Genomic DNA, 11,937 nt, shown 5'->3' with positions numbered 1-11,937 from the left:
CTTGAAAGTAGGCCTATAAAAATGTAAAATAACGGGTTTTCATCCAATATATTTCTTTATAACCATTTGTTGACTGAACTAGAAATATTGATTATGTAATCTATACTCTGCAATATTTTTTTTTAGTGGAGGCCTACAATATTCCTGTATCTAAGAAGAAATCCTGTAATAGGAACCCTAAAGAAGTGAATATATGTTCTTCAGTCCGTGGTCCGTGGTATAGACTACAATATTTTAAAAAAACTGGGAATTGTGCGTATAAATAATGAATAGAACGAGTGAATAATTATTAAAAATGAGTTGTATTTGTACATGAGTATTATTTGTCAGGATACAATGATTTGACCCGAAGCAAAAGTTGAGAAACCAAGTCTCTTTGATCAAGTAGAATCTACTACTGAACTACCGTAAAGTACACCACAATAAACAGAAAATTTCAATTTCACTTTGTGCAGGAATCACCAAATATTCGACCCATATAATCCTTCTGGAGGTGGTATTTGTCCAGTTTTAAGAACATTTTCCAAAAATGTTTTCAGTCGTCTTACTGGACCTCCACATCCTTCAGGGGTCACCTAAAAATGACGAGAGGAGAATTAATAATTGAAACCTTCAAAAATATAATAATTGTGCGTTGAAACACATAGAAAATAACTTGACCGAATTTATGTTTGAGAAATTTAAATTGAACGTGTAGTCTAAAGTTACTTTTTTAACAATAGTGCAAGCATCTGATGAGATACCAGTATATAACATTAGCTTGATAACTCATTAATCACAACTTAAGGCTAGGCGCGCATCAGTTAGTCAAGACAAGACAAGACATGATCAGACACGTTTAGTCACATACTTCACATTGTTGCTTATGACGCAGCACACACCGATTAGACATGTCTTCATAAGCAACTATGTGAAGTATTGTGACTAAACGTGTCTGATCATGTCTTGTCTTGACTAACTGGTGTGCGCCTAGCCTATTACGTACTCGTACACATAGACAAATACATAAATCCATTTACGAATACATTTACCATACAGCATTTCATCATATAAGATGATGACAATGATAGAAGCTGTTGAATCTATTCAAATAAATTCATTCATTCATTGTACAAATACTTTCTACAAACGATTGTAGTTCAGAGTAGATAATAACAGACAATAATTTCATTAAGTGGTAGTAAGATCTTAGCTGTAGCTCTCAATAATGAAATACGCTAAATTGATTATTGTCATTAAGATTAGGAGATAACAAGCAATAATTTTGCACAGTGAGGATAGGATGATCTTAGATATTATGATATAATGTGATTATCCAAGATCAAAATTACGATCTGAAAATGATCTCAATAGATTACTGTAGCTTGTAGTTGAACTAACAAGTGATAAATTTCAAAATAGTGAGGATCATCTCAGATATGGTTTAGTGATTATCTAAGATCATGATTACAATCTTAGAATGATCTCAATAGATTATTGTAGCTCGCAGTTGAACTAACAAGTGGTGATCTCAGATAGTGAGGATACTTGTATACTATGTAATAATATCATGATTACAATCTTAAAATGATCTCAATTATTGCAGCTCGTAGTTCAACTAACAAGTAAGGCTCAACTCACACTACCTCGACTCAAATCGTACGACTCCAGTCGAGGATACTCCAGTCTCCCGACCTTACGACTTCTATGCTCATTGTCACTACTTCAGTTCCATGCTACTCCTTTTATAACCTCACATTATTAAAAATATAAGAACCAATTCTTCACTTCTGCACATGTAATAAATTTTATAATAATTATTATGAATATATTGTCTTATCTAATTCTTATTATTGTCTTATCTTATCTAAAATAATCTTATTATTGTCTTATCTAAAATGATAAAACATTACTTTCATTAAACATAACCTCACTTCCATTAAAAATGCACAGTACTACTATGCAACTCAAGTCGAGGCTCGACCAACATGTCGAGTCGACGCTCGACTCAGTCTCACAGTCGTGAGGTCGCGGAGACTAGAATCGACTGGTCTGAGTGTCACCATTTGAAAACATGCTGCGTCAAGAGGAGACTAGAGTCACAGACTCTTCTCGACCTGAGTTGCGTAAGTGTGAGTTGAGCCTAAAAAAATAAAATAGTGAGGATAACTCACTAAGGATGCTAAGAACTTGTATATTGAATATCAATATTATCGTATTCAGATAAAGTGACTTTTGTCAATGCAATTCTGTTTGTGACAATAAAAAAATTTTGATTTTTAATGGTCACACCTTTTCTATTCGGGGAAGAATTTCAGAGCAGAGGAGATGGAGAATCTTTCGGAATTGGGCGCCATAACAACGTAACAGCTCGGAGCCAGCCACATCGAGCATGATCAAAATTAGAGTTGCACTGATATCACATCTCGGCTCTGCAATCACACAACAATCAACCACTCAGTTTGTGCGCATAAAACACAACATCTTTGTACCGAAGTCTGCTTTCCAAGAAATTCTGTCCAGCCAGCCCTGAAAAGAATAACATTGGTTCAAATGGAAGAGTTCATACATTGGTAGAAAGTTCGACAGACAAAACGAACCAGTTGAATCGAAAACGAACTAAATGTTTCTGTCGTTCATTCTATCATTCTTCCAACGCCAAATTCACACAGAAGTGGGGTGGCAATGACGTGGTTTTGACGTGAAGTGACGTAGAGCTGACTTTTTCAACTCTCATATAAACATAATTATGGTTCAGTGCAAACCAAAGTGGCGTAGCGACTGCTGTTGTTGGACCAATGCTTATATAGGAGTGACGTGTAAGTGACAAAAACTCAGAGCCATGCCAGCTCGTCACTTCTGTGTGAATTGGGCCTAAGACTATGGCCCGGTTGCTCAAAAATCTGTTAACTTCTAATCCCGATTGAATGCCACGAGAACCAATTGGAGACGTTTTTATTTAAGAAGGCTTCTCTGAGTGGTTCTCGTGGCATTCAATCGGGATTAGAAGTTAACAGAGTTTTGCGCAACCGGGTGCTAACAAAACATTGCTATTTTTCCGAACTAAACTCCTAGTTCCGTTTCCGTAAATCTCTCCTAGTGAACATTTTTGAATGAAAGAACTCATCTTTTTTGCCCAACTATTTTAAACTGCTTCCGTTCTTTGTTTTTAGCCCTCCACGGCAGTAGTTAGCATGTCTAATTTAGATTCCAGCAAATAATTTTGCAGTCATTTATTTCCATCCTTGAAGAACTATTATTTCGCATGAAATGATTAGATTGTAAATAAGGAAATTAAATAATATTGCTCTCATATAAACAATCTTTTAAGATAGATTGAAATTTTGGACTTGAAGAGTCAAAGAGAGAAGAGAGAAGAATTTTCTCACTTGAAGAATCAACGACAGAATATTTTTTCACTTGGAGAGATTGATTGATGAGATTTCAACTAAGTATTGTGATCTAACCCTAAATTTCTATCTTCTCATGGTCCAAATCATTTTTCTGTATATATTTTAGTAAAATTATTTATTTTCTGAATGCTAAAAAAATTTAATTCAAATCTTTGCACTCTGTTTCATTTTGTCTGCAGAACATTCAGTCGATGTGTGAACACTCCCATAAGAACTAATGTTATATTTATTCTGTCAGGGCAGAATTCATTTGAAACACTCCTCAAGAGTTCAAAGGAAGGCGGACGTTGGTTTGGTCGATTGGAAGAAGATGACTTGGAAGGACTCTGATAGGAAGTGAGTGAGAATTTGCAGAAGCAGCAAAAAATTCAGGAAGTTGATGGGAAGAATTGCGGAAAAAGATAATCGACAAAAAAGAGAGGAGACCTGAAGGAGGAACGGAAAAGGGGAAAATGGAGGAGGAATAATAGAAGATAATAGAGGAGGAATAATAGGGGGATAATAGAAATGACAAGAGATTGTTTGACGAGCAGGGATAAAAAAATGAACGATTTACATATTGGCCCATATGAATAAAACCAGAGCAAATGCTCATGAGCAAGAGCATGGAGCATAAGGTTTTGCTCATGAGCAAAAGGTAGAAGCAAAAGCATTTGCTCATTTTTATATGAATAAGCTTTACCTTATACTCTTACCTTATGCTCCTGAACTCTGGAGCAAATGCTCACGTATTTTGGAGATTTTTCATCAGTTGATTCGCTTTTGTAGCCTTAGTTTGTTTTTATAGCTCACGGAAGCGCTAAATATGCAAATAGGGTGCACCGCTTGTGTTTGCGTCGTCTGCTCTGTTTTCTATTTATGAATAGGTAGTTTTAGGTTAGTTGAGTTTAGAATTTTGAAATAATAGCGTGAAAAAATGTCATCTCTATAATAATCTTCAGCATATTCTTATAATATCAATAGCCTTCTTATAATCGTCCACACTCTCATCTTCTTAAATGCCTATCTCCTATTTTGTGATGGCTATCTTTTGTATTTATTCTTTTGTATGGATAATGGTGATATATATCATGGTTGAATCTAATAAGAGTTTTATAGTTTTCAACTATTGGTTGTGATCGTATCTGGTATAGTTTCCTCTTCCTCATACGGATTAGTTGAGACATTTTACTATGAGCAAAAGGTGATAAGCTGCTCTAGACTAGACTCACCTTTTTTGAAGCATTTGCTTTAAAAGTTGAGCAAATGCTCTAGTTTATTTATACAATTTTGAGCAAAAGCTTTTACTTTTGAGCAAATGCTCAAACTATTTTTTTGATGAGCATGAGCAAAAGGTTTTGCTCACGTTTATTCATAGAAAATGAAGCAAATGCTCCATATTTTAGAGGTATAAGCAAATGCTCAACTTTATTCATATGGCCCAATGAGTCACACTATTCTATGTCTTACTATAGTTATAATGTAAAATACTAAAATATACAAAGTTAGTAACGTATTAGTAATACATACTAATAACTTAACGTACTAATAATTAGTTGACGTATTAATAATCTATTAGTAACTTATTCGATGTCTCGAGAAGCATATTTAGAACACATAACCTATAAATTCATTAGATTCGATTATTCATCTGCTTTTAATGTTGTATAAGCGTTATGGCGACATATGAATTGGAAGTGTTGGCTACTATATTGCTTTTATGTTTCATATCTAATGAATTATCAAATCTAATGAATTTATAGGTTATGTGCTCTAGCCGTGATGACGGCTCTAACCACGCTTCTCGACAAGCCTGCTCATAGTTTCGCGTCTCGGGACGCCTCCAAGGAACTGGACCTTCAGAATACTAGAAACTACAGTCCGAGAGATATTACTTTTAACACGGTTCTCACTCGAAGACAGATATGCCAGATGCTCTTTCCTTCACTAATCACTGGCACTATGTAACAGCATTCTCCCTACACTTGTGTCAGTATCCAATATTGTGCGCAGCATGCTTACTCCTCTACTCTACTCTGTCATGAGTAGAGAGTTTTGGTAGAGTTTGAGTACTCTGTTTTGGTAGAGAGTTAGTGGGGAGGATATTTTTAATATTCCTTCCAAAGAATGGACATTGATATGTCCAAAGCTCCGCCAATTTAAGTACATGCATAACAATATAATTATCAATAGTTATTATATTACAAATTACTTTTTCCTACAGTTACGTTGAAAAGTGGCCATTGCTGCACTGATTACAGAACGCAAAGAATCACTTTTCCGCTCTAGTGCGGGAAAAATTTTTCTGCACTCCAGATTTGCAACATGGCAACGCAAAATACTTAGTAGGTTATATGGAGCAACAGTGCAGCAAAATCAAAATGAAGTTGGTAACAGTGACTGCTGTGGCTGCTATAGTGAGCAGAGGTGCAACGAAGCACAACGCGCTAATTATTACATTATTATATTATAACCAAGGACAACATTTTTATTCAATTTGACAATAAATTAAGGCTTTTATCAATAATAAAATTACACAGAAAAACATTTGATGCATTTCAGGCAATTTTACCCATAATTACCCACTTTTCATATTCATGGTAACTGTAGGAAAAACTTAATGTGAAATACGTGCGCAAAGTACCTCTGCTGCACTCAAGAAACCATTCCGCCCTCGCCTACGGCTCGGGCGTAATAGTATATTTCGCACCTAGGGCCGAAAATGAGACTTTTCCGGCTCGAAATCGGTTTTCAAGTCCGAGGCCGTAGGCCGAGGACTAGAAAAGATTGAGAGCCGGAAAAACATTTTTGCCCGTGGTGCGAACGCTATTTTTCGCCACACAGAGAAATAAACAATATATATGAGAATAATTGTTTATTAAGCAGTTCCGAAAACAAAAGTGGAAGGTCATAGCTCTAGCTATTAGTATAGTTATTAGTATCTAGTTATTAAAGTATAGAAAACTGAAGAATACATAATACTTGGAAACCTCACAGAATCATATTGATTTTACCAATACATCAATAAATTTTAGTTCTATTAGGATCCTCCTCAATTTGAATCAGGCAGCCTCTTGTTTTCCCAATTCCAAAAAAAATACCTAAAATACTCGTTTCACTGGGAATTCGTGTCTGATAGTAGCCTACATTATACTGAAGAATAAAAATTATTACTCATTTTATTGTGATCTATTCATGTTTTTCTTATGAAATTCAATAAATTATAGGCCTACAGCATGAAGACTATGTCCAATTCATTTGTACTGGTGGCAAAATTTTACATTGAAAATAATTATTTGATAAAATCCAAGTTCATAGTAATGAAAACAAATTCCTTCAAAAAATATTGATAATAATACGTTTCGAGGGAAAAAATTAAGAACAAAAAAATGGGAAGCATCGGGGGATTGAACCGAGGTACCATCGCTCCGTAAGCAAGCTTCTTACCGCTGCGCTACTTAGACGTTGGTAAATGGTAGTCTTATAACCTGCTGATAAAAATACACACTTTGGGCTATGGAACTTCAATTAGCCTACGGTAGCATAGATGAATTTGAACATTAATATTCTGAAAAATCTAGAAGGAAAATAGAAATTTGGGCTTCCAGGTGCACGAGATTGATATTTTTAGAATCTATGTTCAAAATTTGGAGATCTAAATCATTCCCGTTTTTCCGGTATGCAATCCACAAGTTGACATGTTTTGATGCGAACAACACAACCCCACTCTCTCTTATTATATAGAAGAAGAAGATATCTTACCTCTATTTCATTCATCCAAATAAAATGATAGTATATTACTGCAGAATACTTTATTCAATTCTAGAAGCATAAACTGATTCTGTTTCATAAACTATTTGTTAAAACGTTCAGCACCATGGATATTGCCCAAGTAGTTCCAAAACTATCCACCAGGTTTTGTGATAAACGCAGTACTATGAGGTTTGAGGTTAGATTCTATTATACTCTGAAAATTGAATTTGAGTAGTTTATAATATCTTATTTGTATTTCATTCATCCAAATGAAATGATAGTATCTTATTGCAAAATACTTTATTCAATTCTAGAAGCATAAACTGATTCTGTTTCAAAAACTAGTTTGTGGACTGACCTAGGTTCATTATAGCAGCCAACCATCTCCAGCCTTCACTGAGGCCGAGCGGGTGGTCGGGACGAGGACGCGAACGCGGTTTGCTGATTATCATCGCCGCGTACAATTTCATGAAACCACTCATGCGCTTCAGAAATTTGTCCTGCGACTCCACTTTACCGTCAATGTACTGGTAGGCTAGAACTCTGCAAACATTAATAAACAAGTCATTAATATACAAGTTTCAGTTCAGTTAATTTTTCAATATTCATTAATTTTCCATTAACACTGATGCTGTATACAATATTGTGAATTGATAGTAGATCAATTACTAAAAATACTAGTAGTTCTGTGAACAGTAGACCTCACGCAGAATTCTCATCCACAAGTACCTGATTGAAACTATAGACCTTATGGAAATACAGCAATAGACTGGCTTCTCCACACATCTGTGTAATCACTTGTCAGCTGATTTATGATGAATAATTCTATAGTCTGATTTTTACTATAATATTGGCGTATGAAGGAGGCTCCTTTTTCCTTTTATATTATCCTTAAAATGCAAAATTTCCAAGAACCTTGTCGATGAACGTTGACGCGCAGTTAAAAAAGGAACATACCTGTCAAATTTCATGAAAATCTATTACCGCGTTTCGCCGTAAATGCGCAACATTTAAACATTCAAACATTTAAACATTAAGAGAAATTCCAAACCGTCGACTTGAATCTTAGACCTCACTTCGCTCGGTCAATTATCATTTGTATTGAAGACTAGCAGGTAACCCGTGCTCCGCGAGGGTTTAATTAAAAAACTTGACAGAATACTTGACCTACTGAAATCTTGAAGAATTCAAAATAGGCCTATAACCATCCTCGGTAAAGGATCTAGATGCAAAACTTCAAGTTAATCAGTCCAGTAGTTCAGACGTGATGATGTGTCATTCGTGAATTTTCTATCTCCTACGTGTATAAGCCAGTTCTTTCCTTTATTATAGTATAGATAGATAACACATAATAGTAGACTACTCAGCAGGACTTAACATTGTAAAAATTGAAATACAGTAATAGTTATTTTCAATAAAATTAATATTAATTAAACAATTGGTCGAATATAGTTGAAATAGTATAATAATTAGTAATAACTCAAGTAGTATTGTAGTATGATTTTTGGATTAAAAGATTTATCTGTACTGTATTCTCATTTTGTAAGGTTGCTAGCATTTTGTAACTAATAATAATAATAATAATAATAATAATAATTTCTCTGGATGTTGGACGACACATCCAGAGGAGTTTATTCATAAATTCATACATTACATATTTTTTTTCATATATTTTCAATAATATAACAATATTCAGTGTTTACAAAAATGATACCTCACTATATAATATATGTGTCGAGGTTATCATCAAATTAATACTAATTTATGCTACAACAGATAATACAAAAATTCCAAAAATCTAAAACTATATCTATTACCCTAAGCATCACCTAGTACAAAGATACTAAACCGAGGTACTATTTTCTACATATAAATTACCTTATTTAAAAAGAATACTGCTTAAATCTAAATCCTACTTACTATTAGTTCCTCACTACTTTGTATCCCAATACTGAATAACCAATGTCTAATTTTTCTTTTGAACCTATTGAAATTTTCCTCTCCTTTGATTTCTAATGGTATTCTATTAGATATTGTAGGCCCTAAATATCCTAGTGATCTTTGCCCAAACGCTGTATTCATTCTTGGTACTTCTTGATTGTAACGTTCTCTTATTCTAGTATTATGGCTATGATTTATGATATGGTTCCTATTTTGATGTTTTTTCATATACCCTAATAACAACAATATATACAATTGCCTAACGCTGAGTACTCTATTTTCTATAAATAATTCTACAGTTGAAAACTGGATTTCCCTGTTTCCCATTATTTTCAAAATGCGTTTTTGAGTTTTAAATAATGGATCTATAAAACTGAAGTTAGCTGCACCCCAAACTAACAGACCGTACCTTAAAAGAGATTCAACTAATGTTAAGTATACAGTTTTTAACATTTCTTTGTCTATGATACGCCTTAATTGATAGAATTTGTATATAAGCTTCCTTATTTTGGCAGTTGTATATGTTATGTGTTTGTTCCATTTCAATGAATCATCTACTATTATTCCTAAATACTTTATATTGTCAGAGCGTTCTATTAGTGGGCAATTACAATTATTGTTACAATTTCTATCACAATTATGGAGCTTCATTGTTGTCATGTGTGGTTTTGTGCTATTTGTTAAAGAAAAAGCTAAAAATTTTGTTTTTTCTGAATTCAATGACAATAAGTTATTTCTTAACCAACTAGTGATTTTTGTGAGTTCTATCTCTGCTGTTTGGAACACTTCTTCCCAGTTTTTTCCTTGAAAAAGGAGTGCTGTATCGTCAGCAAAGGCTATAACTCTACCTTGAATTTGAATGGAGCACAACTCATTTGCAAAGATCGAATACAAAATTGGTCCTAAAACTGTTCCTTGAGGTATTCCAAACTTCATGGAACCCTCTGCACTCATATGGTTCTCAACCTTTGTTTTTTGCTGTCGATTGCTGAGGTAGGATCTGAACCATTCAAGTGGCACTCCTCTTATACCTATTGCCTCAAGCTTTTTTATTAATAAGTCATGGGAAACAGAGTCGAAGGCCTTTGCTAAATCTAAAAATACTGCTAGACATTTATTCTTTTCCTCTAAATTGCTAGTTACAAATTTTGATAATTCTAGTACAGCTAATTCTGTACTTATACCTTTGCGGAAGCCAAATTGGTTAGGAGAAAGAATATTATTAATTTCTAAAAAGCTTATTAATCTTGATTTAACAAGTTTTTCTAAAATTTTTGATACATTGCTAATCAGTGAAATAGGTCTATAATTACTAATAATTAGTTTATCGCCTGCTTTATGTATAGGTCTGACACAGATTTGCTTCATTGCTCTTGGAAAAGTACCATATAACAAGCTCAGATTAAAAATATGAGTTAAAGGCTTAGAAATTAAATCTTTTATTCCTTTCAAGGTCCTGTTATCTAATCCATCTAGGCCTGGTGCACTATTGATGTGTAAAGAATCAATTGTGTTTATTATTTCCTTTTCATCTATGGGGAAAAGAAACATATTACTCTGTACATGCAATTCTGGTACATTATCTGCTATAATTTCGTTAATATTTTTATTCAGACTCTCAGATATTTTGTTAGCCATACTCTCTCCAATATTAACAAAGAAATTATTTACATGACTCAATAGTTCTCTAGGATTATCTTTCAGTGTGACTATGTCACCATTAATTTTCAAAGCATTCAGTTGTATATCCTTTTTCTGATCTGAATCTGTAGCATCCTTGATTATTTTCCATGTCTTCCTTACATCATTGTTTGCTTCATTTAGTTGCATCTTGAAATAATTTTCTTTTGTAGTTTGGATGAGTGACGTCAGTGTATTTCTGTATCTTCGGTAGTAGTTAGCGAGTTCTCCGTTCTCTGGGTCCAGCTTCCTTCTTCTATTTAGAGAATCCCTTGTTCTTATAGCTGAGATAAGTCCTCGTGTTATCCATGGTTTTATGCTCTTGATTCTCTTCTTTTGTCTGTAATGATGTGTATTGCTCTCCATATGTTTTTGTAGAATTTCTAGGAACTTTTCGTAAGCTGAGTCTGTGTTATTTGACTCAAAAACCTCCGTCCATTGTTCCACTCGCAGTCCTCTCCTCAAGCCGTTCAAGTTGACAGATTTACAGTTAGTTGAGAGTTGACAGTTAGTTGAGCTCTGTTCATCCCCATTTGTTCTGTCTAACTGATGTTCTTCCAGTCCAAGAATTGTAATGAAGTGGTCTGTGATACTCGAGTGATACACGATTGGATGGATTTTACTTTTACAGTTGGTCAACATATGATCCAAACAAGAAGACGTTCCCGCTGTTACTCTGGTAGCCTTTTTAATGCAGTTCTTCAAACCGTGTTCACTCAATAAGTCGTAATAATCATCAAGTTGATAATGCTGATGTGGCTGTAGCGTATTAATGTTGAAGTCTCCTGCGCAAATAATAAGTTGACCTCTCAGTCTACCAAGCACTGTTTCAAAGTCCTCTAAAAACTCTGTTATGCTGGCGTAGGAAGGTGATCTGTACACTGCTAATATATTATATCTCTCCTTTGATGTTTGAAGTCGTAGATGAAGAACGTTGGCCTGTCTGATATTTAGTTCTACCGATTGTACATTGAGATTTTCCTTTGCATATACAATTACTCCATCATTTTGAGTACGATTATTCAAAGAGTGAAAAATATTGTAGTCCTTCAGTTGCTTCTGTGTATAATCTCTTTTGATCCAGCATTCTGTTAGTATTATTATATCGAAATCATGGGACATATCCTGTAGTTGAATCATCAGGTCATCGAAGTTCTTCCTAATACTTCTGATATTGAGAGAAAATACAGTT

At 34.2% G+C, this 11,937-nt stretch overlaps 1 protein-coding gene across 2 annotated transcripts in view; it reads right to left on the bottom strand.

The window, feature by feature from the left end:
• The window catches only part of LOC111044523 (nucleoporin GLE1), a 168,438-nt gene that overhangs the window by 128,109 nt on the left and 28,392 nt on the right, over positions 1-11,937 (bottom strand). The window contains exons 11-13 of one of the 2 annotated variants that reach the window (XM_039436399.1): positions 7,483-7,667; positions 2,272-2,411; positions 284-575 (exon numbers count right to left, since the gene is read on the bottom strand). In XM_039436399.1, the coding sequence (XP_039292333.1) occupies positions 459-575; positions 2,272-2,411; positions 7,483-7,667 (442 nt within the window). In that variant the 3' untranslated portion in view covers positions 284-458. Of the gene's footprint in view, positions 1-283; positions 576-2,271; positions 2,412-7,482; positions 7,668-11,937 lie in introns of those variants that run through there. The other variant, XM_022329694.2, reaches the window with a different exon arrangement.

Source organism: Nilaparvata lugens, chromosome 10 (genome assembly GCF_014356525.2).
Source record: "Nilaparvata lugens isolate BPH chromosome 10, ASM1435652v1, whole genome shotgun sequence".
In the NCBI taxonomy this organism is placed as follows: domain Eukaryota; kingdom Metazoa; phylum Arthropoda; class Insecta; order Hemiptera; family Delphacidae; genus Nilaparvata; species Nilaparvata lugens.
Note: the sequence above shows the minus strand (reverse complement) of the source record. Positions and strands in the feature narration are given on the sequence as shown.